We start from the raw sequence: 27888 nt of genomic DNA, 5'->3' as shown, positions 1-27888 counted from the left end.
CTGTGAAGGCTCAATGCACTCCGACATTCCCATGTGCCATTTTTACACAAAAAATGGGTTAATGCTTGGGCAAAAATAATGCACGGGAATGCATTGAGTGCATTAAGCAACCACAGGTGAAGTTCTCCTGTTGGAAGCTCTACCCTCACATAGAATAATACAGCACAGACGGGGCCATTCAGCCCATCGTGCCTGGGCTGGCTCTTTTGTTGAGCCCCGATTTTAACTTCAGGTGGATTCCCTGCTCAGGCTTCAGATGTCATCGGGCCGCAGCATGCATGTGTAAAGATGGACCCTGTTGCCTCTGAGCGTGTGTCCTTGCCGCCTGCTCAGGAGAGCAAGTTAAAATTGCAGATGTTGCGATCATAGCAGCTTTCGGACAGGTAAGGGCCAGTGAGGGGGTTCCTCGGAGATTTGCTAGTGAAATTGGGGCGGAGGGGTGTGCTGAAATTGTTAAGGATTACATGAGGCTAACAGGATGGGCAAATAGGGGACAGATGCATTTTAATGTACAAAAATGTAAAAGCAATTGATGTTGGAAGTTTGAATAGGGAAGAGAAATATACCTCAAATTGTAAGGTTTCAAATGGAGTTGAAGAGCAGAGGGACCTTGGCGTGCAGATCCACAGGTTATTAAAGGTAGCACTTCAAGGTCTTAAAAAGGCAGCCTGTATCAATTATCGATAGATTCTTGGATACGAAGGGATATGGGGATAGTGTGGGAAAGTGGAGTTGAGGTAGAAGATCAGCCATGATCTTACTAAATGGCAGAGCAGGCTCAAAAGGCCGACTCACACTCCTATTTCTTATGTTCTTAAAATAAATTAGGTAATGTTGAACTTGTACATGACCGTTGTACACAACACTCTTTAGCCTAACAGTTTTGGGCACCTCATTATAGGCACCTCGTTAAAAGCAATAAAAGGCTCACTAAGGTGTTGCCAGTTACAGTTATGAAGAGAGACTTGAGAAATTAGAGCTTTTTAGCCCAATGCAACTGGAAAGGTTAAAGGTGACTTGATAGAGGTCTTGAAGATTATACTGGGTTATGATAGCATAGTGGTTATCTTACTGGGCTAGTAGGCCTGGACTAATGATCCCACCACGGCAGCTAGGAAATTTAAATTCAGTTAATTAAATAAATCTGGAATGAAATGCAAGTATCAGTAATGGTGACCACGAAACTATTGGCTTGTCGTAAAAACCCATCTGGTTCACTAATGTCCTTTTAAGGAAGGAAATCTGCTGTCCTTACCTGATCTATATGTGACTCCAGACACACAGCAATGTGGTTGACTCTTAACTGCCCTCTGAAATGGCCCAGCAAGCCACTCCGTTGTAAAATACCGCTACGAAAATCAATAAGAATAAAACCGGACGGACCACCCTGCAAAGTCCTCCTCACCAGCATTTGGGGACTTGTGCCAAAATTGGGAGTGCTGCCCCACAGACTAGTCAAGCAACAGCCTGACATCATCATACTCACAGAATCATACCTTTCAGCCAATGTCCCAAACTCCTCCATCACCATCCCTGGGTATGTCCTGTCCTACGGGCAGGACCGACCCACCAGGGGTGGCAGCACAGTGGTATACAGTCGGGAAGGAGTGACCCTGGGCGTCCTCAACATTCACTCCGGACTCCATGAAGTCTCGTGGCTTCAGGACAAGCATAGGCAAGGAAACCTCCTGCCGATTAATCAGCTGAGGGAGGGCAGTAGGTGGTAATCAGTACTCCTCCATGTTGAACACCACTTGGAAGAAGCACCGAGAGTAGCAAGGGCATAGAATGTACTCTGGGTGGGGCACTTTAATGTCCATCACCAAGAGTGGCTCGGTAGCACCACTACTGCCTGAGCTGGCAGTTCTGAAGGACATAGCTGCCGGTCTGGGCCTGCGACAGGTGGTGAGAGAACCAACACGAGGGGAAAAACCTACTTGACCTCGTCCTCACCAATCTACCTGTCGCAGATGCAACTGTCCATGACGGCATTGGTAGCAGTGACCACCGCACAGTCATTGTGGAAACAAAGTCCCGCCTTGACATTGAGGACACCCTCCATCGTGTTGTGTGACACCACCGTGCTAAATGGGATCGATTCAGAACAGATCTAGAAGCTCAAAACTGGGCATCCATGAGGCGCTGTGGGCCATCAGCAGCAGCAGAATAGTATTCCACCACAATCTGTAACCTCGTGGCCTGGCACATCCCTCATTCTACCATTACCATCAAGCCAGGGGACCAACTCTGGTTCAATAAGGAGTGTAGAAGAGCATGTCAGGAGCAGCACCAGGTGTACCTAAAAATGCAGTGCCAGCCTGGGGAAGCTGCAACACAGGACTACATGCATGCTAAAAAGCGGAAGCAGCATGCTCTAGGCAGAGCTAAGCGATCCCACAATTAACGCATCAGATCAAAGCTCTGTAGTCCTGCCACATCCAGTCGTGAATGGTGGTGGACCATTAAACAACTAACGGGAGGAGGAGTCTCCCTGAATATCCCCATCCTCAATGATGGTGGAGCCCAGCACGAGTGCAAAAGACAAAGCTGAAGCGTTTGCAGCCAACTTCAGCCAGAAGGGCCGAGTGGATGATCCATATCGGCCTCCTCCTGAGGTCCCCACCACCACACTAACCAGTCTTCAACCAATTTGATTCACTCCACGTGATATCAAGAAACAGCTGAGCGCACTGGATACACCAAAGGCTATGGGCCCCGACAACATCCCGGTTGTTGTGCTGAAGACTTGTGCTCCAGAACTAGCCGCGCCTCTAGCCAAGCTGTTCCAGTACAGCTATAACATTAGCATCTATCTGACAATGTGGAAAACTGCCCAGGTATGTCCTGTCCACAAAAAGCAGGACAATTCCAATCTGGCTATTTACTGCCCCATCAGTCTACTCTCAATCATCAGTAAAATGATGGACGGTGTCGTCGACAGTGCTATCAAGCAGCACTCACTCACTGATGCCCAGTTCGGGTTCCGTCAGGACCACTCTGCTCCAGACCTCATTACAGCCTTGGTCCAAACATGGACAAAGAGCTGCATCTGTGTCAACAGTTGTCTAGGGAAGTTATTCTGCAGTATTCTAAATAGTAGATTACTTGATTTTCTTAACAAACATAATATCCTCAGGAAAAAACCAAATAGGCTTTCTTCCAAAACACCGCACCGCCGACCATATCTATACCCTTTACACCCTCATTGAAAAACATATACACCAAACAAAAAATGGGAAAATATTCGCCTGTTTCATCGACTTCAAGAAAGCCTTTGACTCTATATGGCACGAAGGGCTCTATTATAAACTTCTTCAGTGTGGAATAGGGGGCAAAGTCTATGACCTTATTAAATCAATGTATCTGAAAAACAAATGCGGGGTCAAAATTGGAGACAAACGCACCGATTTCTTCACCCAGAGAAGAGGCGTCCGGCAGGGCTGCAATTTGAGCCCGACCCTGTTTCAACATATACATAAATGAATTAGCAGACATGCTGGAGCAAAGCGAGTCACCAGGTCTCCGTCTCCTTGATGGAGAAGTGAAATCCCTGTTCTATGCGGACGACCTGGTTCTGCTGTCTCCCACAGAACAGGGATTACAGCAACAACTAGACCTACTCGACAAATACTGCCAAAATTGGGCTCTAACAGTAAATCTAAAGAAAACCAACATCATGATTTTTCAAAAAAGGCCCAGATGTCAGGAAAACAAATACCTGTTTACCCTCAGTGATACCACTATAGGACACACTATGAGCTACACCTACCTTGGTCTAACTATTACAGCATCAGGGAGCTTCAGCATAGCAGTGAATGCACTAAAAGAAAAAGCCCGAAGAGCCCTATATGCAATAAAAAGAAAATTCTACAACATCCAAATCCCAATCAAAATCTGGCTCAAAATATTTGACAGCATAATCCTGCCCATTGCACTGTACGGTAGTGAAGTATGGGGCCCGCTAAATCACCAAAGCTACACTAAATGGGAAAAACACACAATAGAAGCCCTACATGCAGAATTCTGCCGAAGCATCCTTCGCACCCAAAGAAAAACGCCAACAAATGCATGCAGAGCCGAACTAGGCAGATACCCACTGATAATAAACATCCAAAAACGAGCACTAAACTTCCTAAATCACCTCAAATCTAGCTCCCCAGACACCCTTCATTTCAAAGCCTTTCAGACCCAAGAGCTAAACCCAGAAAAGAGTCCCCTGAGTCAGCTGCTACTGAAACTAAGTACTCAGCCGGACCCTGACCAGCCCCAGACCAACACAGCCGTCCAAACACCAATCCGAGTGAACCAAATCATTAAACAATGCAAAGAAACCTACCTGGAACATTGGAACAAAATAACCGAAAGCCAAAGCAGATTAGAATGTTACCGGGCCCTAAAAAGAGAATATAAACTGGCAGACTACCTCACGACCATCAGAGACACAAAACAGAGACAGACCCTCACCAGGTACAGACTAAGCGACCACCAACTGGAAATTGAAAAAGGCAGATACAAGAAATCCTGGCAGCCTAGAGAGAATAGAATATGCGATCAATGTCTGGCCGGCGAGGTTGAAACAGAAATGCATTTCCTCCTAAAATGCGAAAAATTCAACACATCAAGAAACATATTATTCAACAAGCTAAGCCAAACAACCCCAGATTTCAAGGAATTGGATGACCTGTCAAAATTGAGATTAGTCCTGGGAGAAGGAGACAGACCATGCCTTGGGGCCAAATATGTAACAACATGTCACAACCTGAGGACTGTTTAAAAGTAAGACTGTTTAAAATTAATATTGAACGTACCAAATGAAGTAGAAAGACTGTTTAAAATTAATATTGTTTAAAAGTAATATTGTATGTACCCAACAAATGTCAAATCGATTGACACCTACAGAATGTTGGAAAACTGTACCTTTTTGCTATGTAAGCTTTGGCAATATGGTTCTCTGTAAACTTTCATGCCAATAAAGCATTTGAATTGGAATTGGAGTGACTGCCCTTGACATCAAGGCAGCATATGACCGAGTGTGACATGAAGGAGCCCTAGTAAAACTGAAGTCAATGGGAATCAGGGTTGGGGGGGGGAACTCTCCACTGACTGGAGTCATGCCTAGCACAAAGGAAGATGGTTGTGGGGGTTGGAGGTCAATCATCACAGCCCCAGGACATCGCTGCAGGAGTTCCTCAGGGCAGTGTCCTAGGCCCAACCATCTTCAGTTGCTTCATCAATGACCTTCCCTCCAACATATGGTCAGAAGTGGGGATGTTTGCTAATGACTGCATTGTGTTCAGTGCCATTCGCAACTCCTCAGAAACTGAAGCAGTCCATGTCCACATGCAGCAAGACCTGGACAACATTCAGGCTTGGGCTGATGCGTGGCATGAATGTTACCTGCCAGGTAATGACTATCTCCAACATGCGTGCATCTAACCACCGTCCCTTGACATTCAACGACATTACCATCGCCGAATCCCCCACCATCAATATCCTGGGGGTCACCATTGACCAGAAAATTAACTGGACCAGCCACATAACTACTGTGGCAACAAGAGCAGGTCAGAGGCTGAGTATTCTGCAGCGAGTGTCTCACCTCCTGACTCCCCAAAGCCTTTCCACCATCTACAAGGCACAAGTCACAAGGCACAAGTCAGGAGTGTGATGGAATACTCTCCACTTGCCTGGATGAGTGCAGCTCCAATAACACTCAAGAAGCTCAACACCATCCAAGACAAAGCAGCCCGCTTGATTGGCACCCCATCCACAACCTTAAACATTCACTCCCTCCACCACTGGCGTACCGTGGCTGCAGTGTGTACCATCTACAAGATGCACTGCAGCAACTCGCCAAGGCTTCTTCGGCAGCACCTCCCAAACCTGTGCCCTCTACCACCTAGAAGGATAAGGGCAGCAGGCGCATGGGAACTCTACCACCTCCAAGTTCCCTTCCAAGTCACACACCATCCTTTCTTGGAAGTATATTGCTGTTCCTGCATCGTCGCTGGGTCAAAATCCTGGAACTCCCTCCCTAACAGCAGTGTGGGAGCACCTTCACCACATGGACTGCAGCGGTTCAAGAAGGCGGCTCACCACCACCTTCTCGAGGGCAATTAGGGATGGGTAATAAATGCTGGCCTTGCCAGCGACACCGACATCCCATGAACGAATAATAAAAGAAATTTAAAATGATGAGGCGAATAGTGATGTTTTACACTGGTTGATGAGATGATAACGAGGGGGCACAGATTTAAGATAATCACAAAGAATTAAAGTGGCGACGAGGGAAATTAATCTTTATAGGGTGGTTAAAATGTAGAATTCTCTGCCACAAATAATTGTTAAATCGGAGTCCATAAATTATTTTTAAAAGGAAATAGTTGATTTAAAGAGGAATATTAAAAGGTATGGGGAATGAGCAAAAGTGTCTGATTGAAGTAGGTGGAGAAAAGTATCTGCAGAAACTTGATGGGCTGAAGGGCTCATGTAAGCTATTTCTAGCAATGTATGTTACTTTGAGCTTTCACGCCTGACTTTATTTGGTTGTCAGATCACCAAGATATGAATGCCCATCATACAAGCTGTACCTATCGCCACAGCAGCCACTTTCTTGATAAACCCACACCATGTAGGACCTCTGCCATCTAGCTTTGTGGAGCAATGCAGACACTAGAAATTATAGCTGTGACTGCTGTCAAAGTGACTAATTTATTTTGCAGTATTTCCTCTTGGAAGTATGATGGTGGTAGAACTTGTGCATGGAATGTGAAGTATATTGAACAATTGGTTTGGTGTATTAAGCACTAGATCAAAGCAGTCTTGCATCTTTCACTTCCCACCCGTGTCATAATTTTACCTCCCCCACAGCTGCTATACTTTTGTAAATTTTTGTACATCTGTAGCTGCCATTGAAATGGGGTATTTTATTTTTCTGATGGTTTCCTTTGCAAGCACATTTTGCTTCTGGTGCTGTTTTTTTAAAAAAAAGCAAAGCAAAAATTGAATTTCTGCTTGCAAATATAAGTGTCTTAGATTTTGCTCTTTATTGGAAAATAAGAGTTTAATTCACCTTTTAACGGGAACTCTTAAAGGAATGATAAAACCCATCTGTAAAAGGTGAGCATATTTTAACTATCAATACAACTTTATAATGGTTATAGTGAGGTGCATGACAGTGACTCTTTCCTCTAAGTAAACTTGGACATGACCTCCAAGTTCTTGTCTACTGTCATCACAATTTCAGTTTGTTTCTTCGCTTTATGATGGAGTGTAGCCTCCAAATTTGTCACGTCCTTCGGCTGGGTTCTAAAAAAATTCCATGCCGTTTTCACAGTAGAGGTGAGACAGTTGACCTCAGCTCAGTGCCTCAACAACTGTTGATTATTACTGCTGTAGCATTGTAATTTTCCTTGTCCCTTCAACAATGGTGTTGATTAATGTTGAAAGAAGACTTGCCTTTATATAGCAGCTTTCATGACCAATGGACCTCCCCAAGCACTTTACAGCCAATGAAGTACTTTTTGAAGTGTAGTCACTGTTGTAATGTAGGAAATGCAGCAGCCAATCTGCACACAGCAAGCTCCCACAAATGTGATAACGAGCAGCTGATCTGTTTGTGATGTTGATTGAGGGATAAATATTAGACAGGACCCTGCTCTTCTTCAAAATAGTGACATGGGATCTTTTACGTGCACTTGAGAGAGCAGACGGGGCCTCGGTTTAACGTCTCCTCCGAAAGACAGCACTTCTGACTGTGCAGCACTCCCTTCATACTGCACTGGAGTGTCATCTTAGATTTTTGTGCTCAAGTCGCTGGAGTTGGCCAAGAGAACATCCTTACTCCTCTTCAAATAGTGCCGCTGGATCTTTTCCATCAGCCTCAGAAGGCACGTAGGCCTCTCTAAGACAGTACCTCCAACATTGCAGTACCCCCTCAGTACTGGAGTTGTGGGGGATGCGGAACACACAACCTTCTCACGTGGGTGCGCGTGGCAGAAGCAACAACAGCGGTCATTCTTGTGAAATTAAGAACTGTAAACAGAGAAGAAGAAAACAACAGTGCAGCAGGTGCATACAGTCTGGCCCTCGAAGCCCAACCAGCAGAGTTGGATTTTCACTTAATGTTTGGAAAAGGCTGCTTGTAGTGTCGTTTCAATTAAGGCAGAATACTTAGATGTTCGGATCCAATAGTTTGGGATGAATGCAATTGATTAGAACATGAACTTAAAACATATCTCTATAGCCCGTGAAAAACAGTTCAATGGAAATAAGAGCTGGATGTGGTGCAGCTTTACCAAAGTCCCATACACCTGATGAATAGAATGGCTGAGCAATATTGAGCTTTTCATGAGCACACTTTAGAATTAAGTAATATAATATCCCTGCTAAATATGATGCAAGTACTGCTGCGTAACAGCAAGCCTCAAACACTGACTACCTAAACGATCACAGCAAGTGTTTGCTTAGAAACACAATTTTTAGAAATTTTTTTTTTTTAATAAATTAGTCTCAACCATGATCATGTAGAAAAGTTAAATTGTTAATACAACTGCCCTTCAACATATGCTAGTAAATTTATGTACTGTATACAGTTATCCACTGTACAGGATAGAAATGTACAAAGTAACTTGGAATAAATGAGCTTTACAGTATTAGTGTCAAACCATTTTGTAAACATCCATGCATACATACATCCCTGGTGCGGAGGATAGTCATACAACAAAAAAAGATTACTTTAACATGACAACCAGCTAGTGTTTCGAGATCCTGACATATTGTAGAAAGATCTGCTCATTGATCCAGCATAACACCCTGGAAGGGTAGCAATTATTAAAGTAATATTTATATTAACAAATCTCAGTAGCCAGCATAGTGCACAAGTGAAAAGTCTTCATAGAAATCACAGTGATGTCAAGTTATCGAGCCCACCAGTAATTATTTAAATGTTAGTTTGTTTGTGGGTTTATTAAAAAGATGAGCCTGGTAACAACTTGGATCTCAGAGTACACAATCGCATCGTGCTCCAGTTGAATGCATTTCCCGTATTCTGTACATCTGTTCCATTTCTCTACCTGGGTTGAACAACAAAGGCATTCTTCTGAGGTTTTAGGAAAGTACTGTTGTGCTTTGGTTACTTGAGCCTTTTGAAAAGGTGCACAAGAACTCATTCCTCAGACTAGAAACTGTTTATAATGATGGGGTTTTGCTGTACTGGAATGATGCCATCTGGAGTCGGCGCTGTACCCTTTCAGCCTCCAATTCTCTGAAGTACACATCATCATCATCCCGTGTGATCATTTCTTGCAGTTCGCGGATCTCCTTCTCCATCTTTGTGCGTAGTTCTTTCTTCAATTTTTGGAGTGCCTGTAAAGATTTAAACAGCATTAGCAACTTAAAAGTAACTAGCCCACTCAACCTACAGCAAGGGAGACTCGTTTTCATCAGAAATCCTTGACCTCTTTCAGCAGAGCTGTAACCTGTTTGAGACTAGGTTGTTACGACAAAGTGATTCAAACATTGCATTGGAGTATCGACAGATTAATTGTGATTTAATCATATTGTGGTTTAAGAGAGAGAGAGAGAGAGAGAGAGAGTGTGAAATCCGAAAACCTTGGGACCAGCCGTGTTTCGGTTTTCGGAAAATTTCGGAAGGTATTTTATAAGACTGGGAAATTTGGCGGGGGGGAGGTCGGGGGTGGGGGTCGTCGGTGGGGGTCGGTCGGGGTCGGCGGGAGGTCTCGGGGTCGTGCGCCACTCTGGTCATGTCGTGCGCACGACTTACGCTGAACGAAAAATCCTTCGGTTTTTAGAGGGTTTCGGTTTTCGGAAGTTCGGATAAAAGGTAGTCTACCTGTACTGGCATTGGAGTTAACCGTTTTAAAAATGAAAGTTACTCTGGATGTTAAAGACTCAGAGGCTAAACCTCAAAGCTGTTATTGCAACAAAGATGCAGAAACCTCCATGCACCATAATGGAATATTGTACCAGAGGACAACTCACTACATATTAACGCCAACCATTCCTTTCACACCTATAGACAAATATTATACAGAGTTACCTTCATAAAGCCATATTTAAGGGATCTTGCATCAACAGTTCCTATTTATCCATCAGATTTCCTAAATAGATGCACTGTAAACAGGTTAGAGTAAAAGGAGCTTGAACTAAACTTGCCAGTAAGTGGTTTATAGAAAAGTCCTCTACTGCTCCCACACATGGGGATTCTTCCCCCTCACCAATATAATTTACAACAAGAATTGCAAGGTTATGGAAAGGACATCAACTGCCCTGCCGCATGCAGGTGGAGAGAATGGCTGTGAAGATCAGTTTGTAAATGTACATTCTGTACTGTGACTTTTATCAGATTCCTTCAGGATACACACAGTCTAGGTAGTTAGGATCTGTACGAGTGAAAGAAAAATATTACCTTGTTCTGTGCAGTCTCTCGGATGTGAACTTTCTGTCTCTCCTGTGCCAGAGTTTCAGCCAACATTAAAAACTAGATTTAAACAAAAGATTTTTTTTCAGTTGGATAATAAATCTGTTCAGACTTTGAACAAGTTCAATTGTAAGCAATAACTTGATCATTACAAATTATAAAATATTACACTTAGTACACACAATGTCCCAGATGATGAAATTGTAAACTTCTTTATAGAACAGCATTACAATTCTGCTGTAGGGATATCTTCACCTTTGTAAAGGCCTACATTATCAACAACTTCATGACTAATTATATGAAGTTTTACATCAGCCTGAAAATTAGAGAGTCAAAAAAATACTTCAACTCCAATTACTGGTACAACACCTTCCAAGGGTTGTGATAAAATCACTGCCAAAAGAATCTTCTCCCTGTCCCTCATATTTCTACTGTGTCACACCCATATCATCTGGGGCCAGAGTCAGCCTGTTCCAGTGTTTCACAAACTGACCACTGGGTATATATAAGGTGTGGAGGAAACTAGTTCAGTCTCACTCCAGTTTCCTTTTCTCCAGGGCAAGGGTGGTGCTGTGAAATCAGTGGTTGGATAGAGATCAGACCCACCTTGTCCTTTTAGCCATAAGCCCCTCTGCTAATGGAATCAGTCTTGGCACAGTAGCAGCATTCTCGAATCTGGAATGGGGCTTGAACCCAAGACCTTCTGACTCCGGCTTGAGCACATAATCCAGTCCGACACTTAGTGCCAGTACTGAGCGAGTGCTGCACTGGTGGAGGTGCTGCCTTTCAAAATGAGACAATAACTCAAGCCCCATTTGTCCCCTCAGGGTGGAAGTCAAAGATCCCATGGAACTATTCAAAGAGCAAGTGAGTTCGCCCCGGTGTCCTGGCCAATGTTTAACCCTCAAACAACATCACTAAAAACAGATGATCGGATCATTATCACATTGCTGTTTGTGGGAGTTTGCTGTGTGCAAATTGGTTGCCGCGTTTCCTACATTACAACAGTGACTAGACTTAAAGTACTTAATTGGCTGTAAAGTGCTTTGGGACATACTGACTAGTAAGGGCATCAAGGGATATGGCGATAGGGCCGGTGAATGGAGTTGAGGCAGAAGATCAGCCATGATCTCATTGAGTGGCGGAGCGGACTGGAAGGGCCGAATGGCCGACTCTTGCTCTTATTTCTTATGTTCTTATCCGGTGGTTGTGAAAGGTGCTATAAAAATGCAAGTTTTTTTTTCTTTTATTAATACAAAGTTCGCATTTCTATTCAAATACCTGATCTCGATAGTAATTCTCCATAGACTGCAGCTCTTCCTTCTGTCGTTTCTTGTGCTCCTGACGTTTCTCTTTGGCATAAGTCTTCAATTCACGTAATCTCTGCTTCTGTATCTCCAAACCCTCCTCAAATAGGTTTTTGAAAATCTTTTGGATTAGGAAAATAACGTCACTCATTAGACTGCTTAGTACAATATGCAAACATTTGCAGTAACTTATCTACATTAAAAATGCTGGTTACACAAGGTGTTTTTTTCAAAACGTGAATTCTCACTGAGTACAGTTGTACTGTTGGTTTCCACAGAGATGCACGTCCTGCAACTGCACTTTTTGGTTTGACACTTTAGAATACTTCAGAAGAGCTGATCACATCAATAATAGCATTATGTACTTGTAGCAAAATGTCCCAGGTGGGAAACAGTGGAGCTTTTGAAGAGTTGGTGTTAGTGTAGAATGACAATCAAGACCCCAGCAAGGAAGTGACTATGGCAAAGTGGGGAGAGGAAAAGGAACGGAAGGAGATATCCAGTGCTACATAGGTAGACACAGGTAGTCTTAGTGATGGATAGGGTGTGGGGTTTGATGCTTTGTTCCGGGTGGATCAAAACACTGAAGTTGCAGCTAGAATGAGCAGCTTTGGAGGGGAGGGAATCAGACGTCAAACAGGGTGGCTTTGGTTTTACCACAATTAGAGAAAGTTCAGGCTCATCCAGGACATTGTTTTCTCTAACTCCTGTTCCTATGCTATCTGACAAAGAGTGAAGGTATCAACTACATACATATGGAAGCTGACTCCATGCTTTAGGGTGATTGCTGAGGGACAATACTTGAGTAGAATAGCAGGTAATCCGAAAGATGGAGTCTTGGAATATCCCAGAGTTGGCCATATGGGATTGGAATGAAGACGTTTCAGGAAATTCGTGGCTAGTGGAGCCAAGTGAGGGCAGTGCCAGAAAGTGAGTCAGAGGAGAGGAAGTTTAAAAAAATGTTGCTGTTGCAGATGGATTTGCCTGTAAAAAAACACACCCTTAGGGTGCAATAGCAAATATCAGTACAAAGTGGAACCAGGGCCCAGCTGGACTCTGCAGCAAAGCTCCCTGGAGGAAGGAGTCTCTCCACTTTGCTCCAGAGTATGGTCTCTCCACTCTGCTTTCCACTGAAACAAAAGCGTCAGTGCAAAATGACCTACTTCACAGCAGTGATGCTGTTGCACTGTGAGTGACCCCTCAGAGTATGAGTGAGAGGTGCAGGTGCAGTTTTTCTCCTGGTAACACAAGTTAATTCATAGAATGATACAGCACAGAAGGGAAGGAAAGGAGGCCATTCAGCCCGTGCCTCACCCGTTCTTCTCGAGTCCTTGCTCGCATCATTTTTGCACGGAGTTGTACGTGGTAGTCATTGTAGTACTTCTTAGCACGAGCAATTTGCTGCCTTTGCTCCTTCATCTTGTTCTGAGCAGACTTCTGCTGCCAAATTCGTTCCTTAAACTCTTTCTGAAGGTGAAGCAGAAAAGGGGGTGATTGGAAGGGATTATTTCCGTGCAAAGGGTCAACAGCACAGTACCACAAGGAGCTATTGCAGCAGACATTTAAGAAGAAATGAGATGCACCCGAAGCCAAATGTAATAAAGTTAGAGGGAAATGGAATTAGAGTAGGTCGCTCCCGGTGAGGCGGCGAGAGCAGATAGAATGGATTCTGTAAGGGTTTTAAGTGTAAAGAGCTGATGGTTTTTAATTTAAATACCATTATTTAATAAAACCAAAGTGAAAATACGCTCACGATTCCATCTTTTATCAAGCCTTACCAGACGCTGATTGTGATCCTGTTCCTTTTTAATTATAGCGATCAGGAGATCGTGCTTTTTCTGGGCATCTTCAATCTGATGAGAAAATAATAAGAGTAGTTAGTCAGTTGGTGTCCCAGCAGCAATAAAGTAATGTAGATTTGGCCAGTGCTCCTGAACGGAGTGTGCCAGTGAGGTAGGAAATGCGACTCACTGCTGATTGAAGCTTGGCTTGGTTCCGGTCCCGTTCAGCACCCGACTTGGTCAACTGTTCCACCTGCCTGAACTGCTGCTTCCACATCCTGTTCATAGTGTGCGGAGATACTGGTAGATAAGGGAACTCTTCCAGTAGTAAAGGTAGGAGGTCATTATCTTGTATCTTCACTGCAAAAAAACCCACTTAATTAGCCCCGACTATAGAAACTTGCACATTGAACAAACCGCAATAGCTTACAGAAAGAAAATACCCAATTTAAGCATTATATTGAACTACATAGTGGAGTCAACCCTGAAGTTCAAAGACAAAACTTTGATCAGAGTACCAGATTGGAATATGTTCAGGTGTTGGACGTAATGCTGATTCTTTTGACTGTCCTGATGTTTATCAACCAATCACTAGATGGCAGCAACCAGCAATTGCCTCCCATTGATTGATGACAATGTGTCAACACCAGAGGGCAGCAATAAGCACACTTTATTCAAACACTAAACGCGTCCTGCCTGACCCCTTGAATAGGCTACAGTGAACGTTATACAGACGATGAAGTTTATATCGGAATAAACCTGCAGTAATGTCACTAATCCTTCACCACAATCATGGAGTACAGTGATTCTGACTGCAGTGGTAGAGAACACCCATATAAAGCTCCCACAAAAGACGACCACACCAACTAAACTGTAAAGAGTTTATAAAAGACTATGGCCTAGAAATTCGGTGGGCTGCGCCACCAGTTAGCGCCTAAAGAGGGCACTCAGTTGCTTTAGCGCCACTGGCCACACCTCCTGCGATATTTAGCGGGGCGCTAATGCGGCGTTAGCCTGTAGCACTGCACCGCCACCGATGACGTCATCTGTGTGCGCAGCGCCCCGCTACCGTCCCGATCGCAATATTTGGTCGCGCCCGCCTCCAACGCCGGTCGCAAATCGCGTCCAGTTCACGGGGCCTACCTGTGGCAGTAGTGGCGCAAATTAAGGTGGAGGTGCAGGGCGGCCATTTTTTTTGGTGGCCGCCTGCCAGCACCTCCGTCCCCGGCCTCCTGATCCCCCACCCCGGGCAGTGCCGGCTGTGTCCAGAAAGCCCGGCACTTCTCCTTGGTGCCGGGCTCTTTTGCTGGCACTCGATCGGTCATCGCGCTGGTGCAGGCCCCTCCCCCTTAAGAAGGGGAGGAAGGCCTGCAGTACCGCAGCGCGCCGTGCTGCAGCGTGTGGCGCTGCGGCATGTTGCGCTGCGATATTCAGTTTGAGTGCCCCAAGAGGGACGCGGGGCGCTGCTCGAGGCGCCCCGCGTCCCTCTTGGGGCGCTCAAACTGAATTTCCGGCGGCCGCAATGGCTCCGATCACAGCGGTAATTCCGGCGCCCAGGCGAGCTTGGCGCCCCGTTTGGGCCGCCACCGAATTTCTAGGCCTATGTACTTGGACTGGTGTAATCCCCAAGCAGAAGACAAGTCTTGCAGTTAACCTCAAACACCACCCCCCCGCCCACCCCTGCAGTTGAGTAAATTAAAACACAAGATTTTTTTTTTTTTTTTAAACTCAGTTATGATGATCTGGAATGCATTGCCTGAAAAGGGCAGTGGAAGATTCAATAACTTTCAAAAGGGAATTGGATAAATACTAAGAGGAAAAAATTAAGAGCTATTGGGAAAAAGCAGGGGAGTGGGACTAATTAGATAGCAGTTTCGAAGAGTTGGCACAGGCACCGTGGGCCGAATGGCCTCCTTCTATGTTGTATCATTCTAGGATTTGATGAATCTCAGCCTCAGTAGGTTTTTTTTTTTTTTTTTATAAATACTCAGCCCTCCTACCTTGTATTATTTTTGGTCCTGGCCTCACCTTCAGTTTTCCCATCTGAATTAAATTTCTTTCCTCCAGTAAAATCTTAATCGTGAGGTGGGGCAGGGGGGGAAAAGAAGAAGTTTAAGCTTAAAAAGGAAGCAGAATTGTATAAAAGGTTTGTAGTCAACGTAGCATAAATCGGGTTAATTTCTTGTCAAATATCTTGCTGACCTAGCCCAATGACCCCAAAATGTACAGAGCTGAAAAGATGATAAGAGAGAAGGTTTAAAGAGGACTGGAGCAGGACATGAAGTGGGATCGGAGGCAGGCAATGGACAAGTTGTAGTTAATGCAGTGTGGGGTTTGAGAAGCTGGCGAGAAGGTAACAGGTAGGGCAAGATTCTTTGTCAAGGATAAAGTATCCGCTGTTGGAAAAGTCGAGTCTGCAGGTGACTCGGGTGCAGACGAGGGTTTCAGCAGCAATGGGGCGAGATGTATGTTTTTTTTTTTAAATGAGATAGAAGTAGGAAGGCTTGGTGATTTGGGGTCATTTCCCAATTTTGTCTGATAACATTCCTGTTGGTGGCGGAAAGAGTCAGTTTGAATAAAAGCCGATACGAGAGAGTGTTACGATCAATTTCACTTACTTCCACCAAAACAACTTGCCTTCATAGAGATTGATAGATTTTTGGACTCATGGGGAATCAAGGGATATGGGGATGGGGCGGGAAAGTGGAGTTGAGGTTGAAGATCAGCCATGATTTTATTGAATGGCGGAGCAGGCTCGAGGGGCCGATTCCTGCTCCTAATTCTTATGTTCATGTAATATATAAAAATGAAAAAGATACTACATTATTTGATTTCAGTGGATCATCTTGATTGACTTAAAAGCTAATGTTCTAACTCCTCTCCCATGTTCCATCCTTCTCACAGCCCTCGACCGTTTCCCACTTTTGCAGCTCTGTGTTTTGAAAGCATGACTCCAGCCCTCCTATGTTCCTGCTCCCACTCTCCCATCATCTAAATCCAACTCACTGCTCACTTTCTTGCTTTGCCCAATTCCCTTCCCTCGGCTCCACAATCAGTGGCAGAGCGTTCTGTTGCTGAACCCTCCCAACTTGCTTCATCTCTGTCCAAGCCCAATGTTTGGCTACATCTTTGCTCACCTCCCCAGACTCTTTCCTTGGCGCCTGCCTCCATTTTATGAACCACCTGGGTAGGCTCTGTTATGCTAACAAAACCATACAAGTGCATGTTGTTGATGGCCGTGCAGGCGTCTGGTGCCCAGCCCAGCTCAGCCTTCCTCTGAACTCAAGACAAAATGAAACAAGTAAAAATACACAGGTTAAAATTACAACAGCAAATACTAGGGTAAAGTTCGATTGGGGGTGGGGGGGGGGGGGGGGGGCAGGGGTGGACATTTTATCCAATGTACTTTGGCTCGTGTTTGCAATTCTGTACAATTATCCTTGGTGGTTCCACAAGTTTACACATTTCTCTCAAAAATATCACAACTTTCCATTCGGGAGAATCGAGCTGTTTCTTTGAATTCTTACTTGGCGTTGCTTTCTTTGGCTTTGCCACTCCTGTCGGTGTCCACTGGCTGTGATTTGGCTTTCGTGGTGTGGTTTTTGCAGAGTAAACTTTCACTGGCTGCAGGGTTTTGGGAGTTTCTTTGAAGATATTTTCTTTATATTCTTGTTCCTTCATAACAGATGTAGAACAGATGTCAAGTACACAACAGGAATAGTCTGCTCATTTTATTTAGAGCCTGGAACATCACATACAATGAGTTAGCACAAATATATATTTTTTAAAAGGACAAATAGCAACAGGAATAAAAACTGACTGACTGAATATTGAGAGTCAAAGTGCTGTGTGAGGTGTGGTGCCATTTATTACTCAGGATATTTATGAATTTAATACAAAATAAGTGAACCTTGTGGTTGTATCCAACCCCCAATATTTAAACAGTCGTAAGCTTCTGGCCTGATAGTTACTGATGGTCTTTACTGAACATATAATTTTTTTTTAAAAATCAAATGAAGATATTTAACATGTGCTGGTGACTCACTGTTTTCTTGACTTGTGATTTTTCTTTTCCAATTTTAGCTTTCTCTTTCTTCTTGTAATTCTCCAGTTCTTCTTTGTAACACTCGCTCACTGCCTGCAGGGGGAAAGTCACCATTAACAGCACCCAACTACAAGACCAGAATTGTGATGGCTATTCACAACCAATATTGGCAACTCCCTTTGACATGTCTCAGTGGAATGGGAGCAAATTGGTTTAAAAAAAAAAAAAAAAAAATATTGGTCACATCAAGACTTTTCCCAACACAAAATCAGCAAACAGCATTGACCAAGTCCACGAGAATCTGTAGACCGAACGGGAGATTTCACAGGCTTTAGAACACACAAAAAGGCAGTCAACCCACTCGTTTTATTCTATATAAAACTAGATGGCATATTCGTGTACAACTGGCCACAGCTGTAATAAGAAAGGACATCCCAAAGCATTGACCCTGGGGGCTGGTGGGAGCACAGAGACTTGCGGAATTGCTCTGTGGCCCAGTCGCTGCTTCAGCAGCTTCCTGAACTGAAGTCTATTCCATATCTTTTTCTGTAAATACAGCTCACATCCAGAAATAGAATATGGAGCAGGCTGCGTGGGGCAGAAACATCCAAATTACAGCCCAGAGTCTGGGTGATTCACCGTCCTGCTGTGCCCGGGCTTTTGATGCTGCTGGGTTTCACCTGTTGGAACTTTGATGGGGTTGGATAGTTTGGCCCTCAAATTCAAATGGGCGAACCCAGTGGTATAAAAAACACAACTGCAAATTTAAAAGTGTTAGAGGGGAAAATGTACATTCCTCCAGAACATCATTTCCTTGCACTTAAAGCCATAGAAGTTTATAGCACAGAAGGAATCCATTCAGCCCATCAAGTTCTTTGTTAGTCATCTGTAACTAATCCAACAGTCACACACTCTCCGTAGCCCTGCATTTCTCTGCTTCAAATGTTTAGCTACTCTTCCCTTAAAAAGGATCGAATCATCTTTCCCATGGCAGCAATTGAGGCAGACAGCATTGCATCTTTTGAGTGAAAAGTAAACATTAGAAACTCCAACATTCTCTGCGTACAGATGTTTCTCCTTGATGTTTGTCACTCGATGATCATTTTAAATGAAATGACCCCCTCGCCACGGACTCCCCAACCAGAGGGAATAGACTTACCCCATTCAAAAACCTTACTAACATTTTAAAAACCTCATCTCTTAACTCGACTTCATCGCCAATGTTTTGTGGTCTTTAAATATACAGAGAATTGTACCGTTTCCATCGGGACACTATGCTTTATCTGCCTGACCATCCAGGATTCTGATGGCCGAGGCCACAACCCGAGGTAACATTTTCAATGAAGAATCAACAATCATACTCACCTCTGTCCTGCTGTTTCCATGACAATACACTCTTGCTTCCATTGTAAAACACCTACATGCCTAACCTAACATTTTGACACTGAATATTATTCACACTGGTGCCAATACTTTGACAGTTCCCCTGAATGGCATCCTCTCAAGAGCATTTCTTTCCAATACAATTAAATGTAATCTGTAACCTTTTAGCTCTGTAATCTCCCCCACCCCCCAATCCTTCTGTTGACTAGGCCCTAAGCTCTGGAGTTCCCTGCCTAAACCTGTCCACCTCACTTACCTCCCTTTCCTCCTTTAAGACGCTCCTTAAAACCTACCTCTTTGACCAAGCTTTTGGTCACCTGCCCTAATTTATCCTTATGTGGCTTGGTGTCAAATTTTGTGTCTTACAACACTCCTGTGCAGCGCCTTGGGACGTTTTACTATGTTAAAGGTGCTATATAAATACAAGTTGTTGTTGTTGAGTCAGCTTTTAGTACTTTGCTTAAGTCATCTAATAAACTTCAGAACAGTAGAGGGCACCAGGCAGATCAGCTTTGGTGTGCCTCCATTAAGCATTAGTCAAGCTCAAACTGTACCACTTCAGGAGCACATTACTAAAGTGGGGTTTAAAACAAAAAAAAAGTCTGAGTACACTTGCACAGAACTCTTAAAAAAAGTGAAACTTGAAGACCACTTAAGATGCAAAGGAGTCTCACATTCAAATAATTGAGGCCTGGAGTAAGTGACTGCAATGTGGAACGGGATTATGTCATGGGTCACTGTTTTATATACATTACTGAACGTTTTATACATTTACACACCAATAAAAAGGTACAGTATAAATTGCTCAAATTCCAATGCATTTACAAAAAGCATTGCTTACTTTATAACTATAAATATTAGTTTGAAAGGCAGTGGATTAGTACAGCTAGATATTCTCTGAAGCTGCATCATGAACAGGATGGTACATGGTTTTACAAATGGTTCTTTAAGGATGCATTTATATTCAAGGTGCTACAAACTGAAAAAAGAGAGTTTATGCTTGGTTAAGAATTAGTTGGATTCTGGGGCTAACTGCAACTTGCCTTTGCTTTCATCCTTTGCTGGTCCATTTCTTGTTGCAGTTCTCTGCGAATTCTCCTCATTTGTCCCTTTGAGGCTTTGTTGAGAGCATCTTCAAACTCAGCTGGTAGAGTATGTCGAGGTGGTGATGGAGAAAGGGAGCGGGCACGGGCTGGCTTCCTAGTGTTTGGTGTTGCTTCATATTGGGGATGGGGGGGGGGGGGGGCGGGGGGAAAGAGATAAAATACAAAATCATACTAGTCTAGTATTTTCAAACATTACTATTTTAAGACGATTGATTATATATTAATTGTTCTCATTCATGAACTCCGTGTCAAAACATTGTTATTTCAATACAGTCCCCATCACTTAAATCATCCACGTTTAAAACTGGCAGTCGCTTATATTAGCCAAGAAAGCAGTAACCATTATCCATTTACATTACCCAAGTTGTCGGTTATAGCAGTGCTCTGTTTATTTTGGGCAGAAACAGCTGTGTTTACTCAACAGTTCCAAATATTCATAAATTAGATATTTCATATTACAGTTCATTCTGCTTGGCGTTTCTGAAATTCCAATAGACATACTAAACATCGAAAGTTGAATTAAGTGTTTTCTTCAAGGCACAATCATTTGAATGCAAAACCATAGGTCTTGCCATATCAATTAAACCTCCCTTTACAATTTCATAGTATTGGCCAGGAGGTTTTCAGTGTATTGTATTTCAGATTAAATGATGCAAGAGATCAGGCCTGCACTACCGGATGTGCTCTGGAGATTATTTCAAACAGTAGATTTTAAATCTGAAAAGCTGGTGAAGATAGCATGGTTCCGCTCCGCGCTGCACGCCAGCTCCAGGCTGTCAGGTTGTAATCAGCCATCGCTTATAATGGGCGAATTGCATTAATCGGTGGTGACTATATTTGCAAAGCACTAGAATTCTGCAGGACTGGGCTGCCACCAGTAGAGGTTCTCATAGAGTCAGGTTGGTAGTTGGCAATAGGTTGGTGACAGAAATCTAGGATTGCAGCATTTTAAAATTCACAGTGGTTTTCTTTTTTTTCCTGTGTAGGGCATCACCTGCATTTACACTTGTACCGACCCATCCCTCTCCCACACCACACTCCTCTCCCTTCTTCCAAAAGATATTGTCAGCTACTTAAAAAGGGCTAGAATTCCAGAAAACATTTTTTCAGCAACAGAAATAACAAGTGCAAAAGGATATAGAAACCCAACCACATCACACAACCTGCAATCCCCTCACAGACTAGCCAGGGTCTATGCTTTAGATGAAAACCTTGTGCAGGAATTTCTTTGTATTGCTTCAGGTTTCCGCCCCTGCCACAGTACCAAAACGCCGCTCGTCAAAGTCACAAATGACATCCTTTGTGACTGTGACAAAGGTAAACTATCCCTCCTCGTCCTTCTTGACTTGTCTGCTACCTTTGACACGGTTGACCACTCCATCCTTCTCCAACGCCTCTCCACCATCGTCCAGCTGGGTGGGACTGCGCTTGCCTGGTTCCATTCTTATCTACCTAATTGTAATCAGAGAATCACCTGCAAACAGCTTCTCTTCCCGCTCCCGCATCGTTACCTCTAGTGTCCCCCAAGGATCTATCCTTGGCCCCCTCCTATTTCTCATCTACATGTTGCCCCTTGGCGACATCACCCGAAAACACAGCGTTAGTTTCCACGTGTATGCTGACAACACCCAGCTCGGGGTCTAAAGTGTCAGACTGCTGGTCCGACGTACAGTTCTGGATGAGCAAAAATTTTCTCCAATTAAATATTGGGAAAACCGAAGCCATTGTTTTCGGTCTCCGCCACAAACTCCGTTCCCTAGCCACTGACTCCATCCCTCTCCCTAACATCTGTCTGAGGCTGAACCACACTGTTCGCAACCTTGGTGCCATATTTGACCCTGAAATGAGCTTCCAACCACATATCTGCAGCGTAACCAAGATCGCCTATTTCCATCTCCATAATATCACCTGTCTCCACCCTTGCCTCAACTCATCCGCTGCTGAAACCCTCATCCATGCCTTTGTTAACTCTAGACTTGACTATTCCAACGCACTCCTGGCTGGCCTCCCACATTCCACCCTACGTAAACTTGTCATCCAAAACTCGGCTGCCCGTGTCCTAACCCACACCAAGTCCCGTTCGCCCATCACCCAGTGCTCGCTGACCTACACTGACTCCTGGTTAAGCAGCACCTCGATTTCAAAATTCTCATCCTTGTTTTCAAATCCCTCCATAGCCTCGCCCCTCCCCATCTCTGTAATCTCCTCCAGCCCCCCACTCCGAGATATCTGCGATCCTCTAATTCTGCCCTCGAGGATCCCTGATTTATAATCGCTCAACCTTTGGTGGCCGTGCCAACTGTTGCCTAGGCCCCAAGCTCTGGAATTCCCTGCCTAAACCTCTCCGCCTCGCTACCTCTCTTTCCTCCTTTAAGATGCTCCTTAAAACCTACCTCTTTGACCAAGCTTTTGGTCACCTGCCCTAATTTATCCTTATGTGGATCAGTGTCGAATTTTGTGTCTTAAAATACACCTGTGCAGTGCCTTGGGATGTTTTACTACATTAAAGGCGCTATATAAATACAAGTTGTTGTTGCTTAGTGAGTGCTGATGATATCAACTAGCTTGGAGCAGTTGCTGAGCCCAACAGTGAGAGAAGGAAACCGAATGTCTGACGGGAGACATAGCTAATGATCCAAGGGAGTTTCAGCAGATTAGAGCCTTTCATTTGCATGCTTTAACTCCAATTACTCACACTATCAGATTCAGTGAGCCTTCATAGTTCATTGTCCCACCCCAAATATTGTTATTAATTAATACGCCACACTCAAAATTTAAATATATACAAACATTTTGAAATAGATTTTGAAATGAACTAATGAGTTTCAGTTTAGAAGCAGGTTTGAGATTTTCTCATGAATGGGGTGTTTATTACCTGGCAAACGTTGGACTCGTCGATATTCTGTGATGCTGTCACTGTGTTGAGACAATTTATCTTCTTCCTTGGAATCACGAACTTCATATTTGTCACTCAGGGCTCGTTTCAGCATCTGTTAATGAGAAGACCAGTCAGTCAGTCAATTAGCACACAGCTCCACAGACCATCACTTCTTAGAATCATAGCATCATTGACTGATATAGCAGAGAAGGAGGCCATTTGAAAGAGCTATCCAATTCATTAGTCCCACTCCCCTATCCTTTCCCCATAGCCCTGCAAACTGTTCCCCTTCAAGTATTTATCCATTTCCCTTTGAAAGGGTAGTGGAAGCAGATTCAATAATAACTTTCAGTCAGTGCATTCCCGATCATCATAACTCCGAGTAAAAGAAAATCTGCTAATCTCACATACGGCTCTTTTGCCAATGATCTTAAACCTGTCCTCTGGTCCTTCCGCCGCTGGAAACAGAGAAATAAGGAGAAACTATCAAAACCCCTTGATGATTTTGAACACCTCTATCAAATCTCCCCTTAACCCTGTCATTGTGAAAAACCCCAGTGTCTCTAGTCTCGCCATGTAACTAAAGTCTTTCATCACTGGTACCTTTCTAGTAAATCTCCTCTGCACCCTCTCGAAGACCTGGACATTCTTCCTAAAGTGTGATGCCCAGAATTGGACTCAATACTCTAGCTGGGGCCTAACCAGTGATTTATAAAAAGGTTTAGCATAGCTTCCTTGCTTTTGTGGTCTATGCCTCTATTTATCCAGTTTGTATGCTTTCTGGTCAATTTCTGAAACATGACAGATACACACAAACCTCCAGACATCAGTGTCAGACATTACCTATGGCAGTATAAAAGGAGAAGTTTCTTGGAACAAAAAAAAAGCAGCAGCAGCTTTACTTGATTTCCCATTTGGCATTCCCCACCTCTCTCCATCAGGATGGCAGGACTGTCTGTCACAATCAGCACAGACCGTGCCAGTGGGGCTTCCGAGAGATGGGGACTCATGCGGCCTTTCTGCTATGCAACATTCCAGCTAGTGGCCGGACTCAAAAAGGACAGACCTCACCGACAGGGCCATTATTTTTTTGTCAAACATTAATTTTGACTGGTTAGACACTAATTGAGTATTTCTCTCTTTCTTCCAAACTTAATCTTTGTGGTTTATAGTTTCTAGGGTCTCTGTTGTGTAGCGGGGAGTGCTAGTGAACAAGGGCCCTTGAGTATATAATTTAATTGTAGTGTAATTAATGGTATTGTTAGTGGTATTGATTTGATTTATTTTAATTTGAATTAATTAAAGGGTAAGTCATGGCAGCACAGCTCAGCCCCGTGGCATGCTCCTCCTGCACTATGTGGTAAATTAGGGACACTTCCTGTGTCCCTGACGACCATGTGTGCAGGAAGTGTATCCAGCTGCAGCTACTGGCAGACCACATTGCGGTGCTGGAGCTGCGAATGGATACATACTGGAGCATTCGCTATGCTGAGGACATCATGGATAGCACGTTTAGGGAGTTGGTCACACCGCAGGTAAAGGCTGCACAGTCAGGAAGGGTGACCGCCAGGCAGAGTAGTAGGCACAGGCAGGTAGTGCAGGGGTCCCCTGTGGCCACCCCCCCTCAAACAGATATACCGCTTTGGATATTGTTGGGGGAGATGGCTTTTCAGGGGAAGGCAGCAGTAGCCAACTTCCTGGCACCATGGGTGGTTCTGCTGCACAGGACGGGAGGAAAAAGAGCGGGAGAGCTATAGTGATAGGGGATTCTATTGTAAGGGGAGTAGATAGGCGTTTCTGCGGCTGCAAATGAGACTCCAGGGTGGTATGTTGCCTCCCTGGTACAAGGGTCAAGGATGTCTCGGAGCGGCTGCAGGGCATTCTGGAGGGGGAGGGTGAACAGCCAGTTGTCGTAGTGCATATAGGTTTCAACAATATAGGTAAAAAACGGGATGAGGTTCTAAAAGCTGAATATAGGGAGTTAGGAGGTAAATTAAAAAATAGGTCCTCAAAAAGGTAGTAATCTCAGGATTGCTACCAGTGCCACGTGCGAGTCAGTAGAAATAGAAGGATATTTCAGATGAATACGTGGCTAGAGGAATGGTGCAAGGGGGAGGGATTCAAATTCCTGGGACATTGGAACCGGTTCTGGGGGAGGTAGGACCAGTACAAACCGGACGGTTTGCACCTGGGCAGGACCAGGACCGATGTCCTAAGGGGAGTGTTTGCTGGTGCTGTTGGGGAGGGTTTAAACTAAAATGGCAGGGAGTTGGGAACCTGTGCAGGGAGACAGAGGAAAGGGAAGCAAGGATAGAAGCAAAAGACAGGAAGGAGAAAAGCAAAAGTGGAAGGCAGAGAAATCAAGTGTGTAAATCAAACAGGGCCACATTAAATAATAATTCTAAAAGGACAGAGTGTTAAAAAAACAAGCCTGAAGGCTTTGTGTCTTAATGCAAGGAGCATTCGTAATAAGGTGGATGAATTAGCTGCGCAAATCGATGTAAACGGACATGATATAATTGGGATCACGGAGACATGGCTCCAGGGTGACCAAGTCTGGGAACTCAACATCCAGGGGTATTCAATATTCAGGAAGGACAGGCGAAAAGGAAAAGGAGGTGGGGTAGCATTGCTGGTTAAAGAGGAAATTAACACAATAGTAAGGAAGGATATTAGCTCTGATGATGTGGAATCTGTATGGGTAGAGCGGAGAAATACCAAGGGGCAGAAAACGTTAGTAGGAGTTGTATACAGACCTACAAACAGTAATGCGGAGGTTGGGGATGGCATTAAACAGGAAATTAGAGACGCATGCAATAAGGGCACAGCAGTTATCATGGGTGACTTTAATCTACATACAGATTGGGCTAACCAAATTAGTAACAATACTGTGGAGGAGGAAGAGTGTCTACGGGATGGTTTCCTGGACCAATATGTCGTGGAACCAACCAGAGAGCAGGCCATCTTAGACTGGGTATTATGTAATGAGAAAGGATTGATTAGCAATCTTGTTGTGCAAGGCCCCTTGGGGAGGAGCGATCATAATATGATAGAATTCTTCATTAAGATGGAGAATGAAGTAGTTGACTCAGAGACTAGGGTCCTGAATTTAAATAAAGGAAACTATGATGGGTATGAGGCGCGAGTTGGCTAGATGGATTGGGGAATGTTACTTAAAGGGTTGACGGTGGATAGGCAATGGCAAACATTTAAAGATCGCATGGATGAACTACAGAATTTGTTCATCCCTGTCTGGCATAAAAATAAAACAAAAAAGGTGTCGCAACCGTGGCTAACAAGGGAAATTAGGGATAGCATAAGATCCAAGGAGAGGACATATAAATTGGCCAGAAAAAGCAGCAAACCTGAGGATTGGGAGCAGTTTAGGATTCAAATGAGGACAAAAGGATTAATTAAGAGGGGGGAAATAGTGTATGAGTGTAAGCTTGCAGGGGACATATAAATTGACTGTAAAAGCTTCTATAGATATGTGAAGAGAAAAAAAAGATTGGTGAAGTCAAGCGTAGGTCCCTTGCAGTCAGAATCAGGGGAATTTATAATGGGGAACAAAGAAATGGCTGACCAATTAAATACATACTTTGGTTCTGTCTTCACAAAAGGAGGACACAAATAACCTCCGAGATGTCGGCGAACATAGGGTCTAATGAGAGGGAGGAACTGAATGAAATCAGTATTTGTAGGGAAATGGTGTTAGGGAAATTGACGGGATTGAAGGCTGATAAATCCCCAGGGCCTGATAATCTACATCTTAGGATACTTAAGGAAGTGGCCCTAGAAATAGTAGATGCATTGCTGGTCATCTTCCAAAATTCTATAGACTCTGGCACAGTTCCCATGGATTGGAGGGTAGCTAATGTTACCCCACTTTTCAAAAAAGGTGGTAGAGAGAAAACAGGGAATTATAGACCGGTAAGCCCGACATCAGTAGTGGGGAAAATGCTAGAGTCCATTATAAAAGATGTAATAGCAGAGCACTTGGAAAACAGTGACAGGATCAGACAAAGTCAACATGGATTTACAAAAGGCAAATCATACTTGACTAGTTGCAGGAAGTGACATTCCTCTCACACAGCTTTTTGAATGCAAGCCTTACCACATCAAGTTGATGCAGCTTTTGCGACAGCTTTTCAGACACCTCATGCAGCTCCTCTTCTGCGAGAATATTCTGTGCTCTTCGGCGAGAAAGAGATCCATCTCTAAATGAAGCGCTGAGATCACTTTGATCTTTACGGTTACTACAGAAAGTGAAGAAGTTCCAATTACTTTTATAAAAGATTGGAGACTGTAGCATTTTCATACAATCTCAGGGGTCAATTTTAAACACTTAAAATCGAACCCTACTGCTTAACGTCTGTCTTGTTGGTGGAATTTTCTAGTCATCGAGGCTGTGATGTCTGCGCTACTAAATTCTTTACTTTTGGCATCTAGTATCACCATCAAGTCCAGGTTAGATGTAGAGGAGTAATTGTTCTATTGTGCCTTAAAGTTATGACGAGACCCCAGCCACAGTGAGAGTTCCCCAATCAAGCTATCCTTGTACAATTTCCGAGCAAGTGGCCAAATTAAAATGATAGTTTTGTGCTGCGCATGCACATGAGGAACTGGGTTGAGAAGGACACAAACTCAGTCTCTTAGTATCCTTAGGGCCGTCAAAAGGAGAAGAGTTTTGTCCTTGCAATCTGGGCTGGATTTGGTGGCAAGAGGTGAAAAGTAAACAGGGTTCCAAGCCAGGGTGCAACCTATTTTTCTTTCCCACCCAACTTGTATTTTTTTTTTAATGGTTTAAAGGACCAAGATATGGCACCATGGCTCAGTGGGTAGCACTCTCCCCTATATGTCTGAAGGCCGTGGGTTCAAACCCCAGTCCAGTGACTTGAGCACATAATCCAGGCTGACACTTCAGTGCAATACTGAGGGAGTGCTGCACTG

At 44.0% G+C, this 27888-nt stretch overlaps 1 protein-coding gene across 7 annotated transcripts in view; it reads right to left on the bottom strand.

Moving 5' to 3' along the window:
- Window positions 1–7041: 7041 nt before the first annotated feature.
- Window positions 7042–27888, bottom strand: part of LOC147102934 (centrosomal protein of 95 kDa-like) — a 50529-nt gene continuing 29682 nt past the window's right edge. For 5 of the 7 annotated variants that reach the window (XM_085963883.1, XM_085963880.1, XM_085963884.1 and 2 more), the window contains 12 exons: window positions 27053–27194; window positions 22936–23050; window positions 19994–20170; window positions 17572–17660; window positions 17054–17201; window positions 16664–16807; window positions 13717–13886; window positions 13524–13598; window positions 13060–13212; window positions 11720–11866; window positions 10427–10498; window positions 7042–9363 (listed from right to left, as the gene is read on the bottom strand). In XM_085963883.1, coding sequence (XP_085820009.1) covers window positions 9187–9363; window positions 10427–10498; window positions 11720–11866; window positions 13060–13212; window positions 13524–13598; window positions 13717–13886; window positions 16664–16807; window positions 17054–17201; window positions 17572–17660; window positions 19994–20170; window positions 22936–23050; window positions 27053–27194 — 1609 coding nt within the window. In that variant the 3' untranslated portion in view covers window positions 7042–9186. Of the gene's footprint in view, window positions 9364–10426; window positions 10499–11719; window positions 11867–13059; window positions 13213–13523; window positions 13599–13716; window positions 13887–15526; window positions 15600–16663; window positions 16808–17053; window positions 17202–17571; window positions 17661–19993; window positions 20171–22935; window positions 23051–27052; window positions 27195–27888 lie in introns of those variants that run through there. The other 2 variants (XM_085963881.1, XM_085963887.1) reach the window with 2 other exon arrangements.

This window comes from Somniosus microcephalus, chromosome 21 (genome assembly GCF_052327205.1).
Source record: "Somniosus microcephalus isolate GS21.2 chromosome 21, FLI_Smic_1.0, whole genome shotgun sequence".
Taxonomy (NCBI): domain Eukaryota; kingdom Metazoa; phylum Chordata; class Chondrichthyes; order Squaliformes; family Somniosidae; genus Somniosus; species Somniosus microcephalus.
The sequence above is the reverse complement of the archived record's forward strand: the minus strand, read 5'-3'. Positions and strand labels throughout refer to the sequence as shown.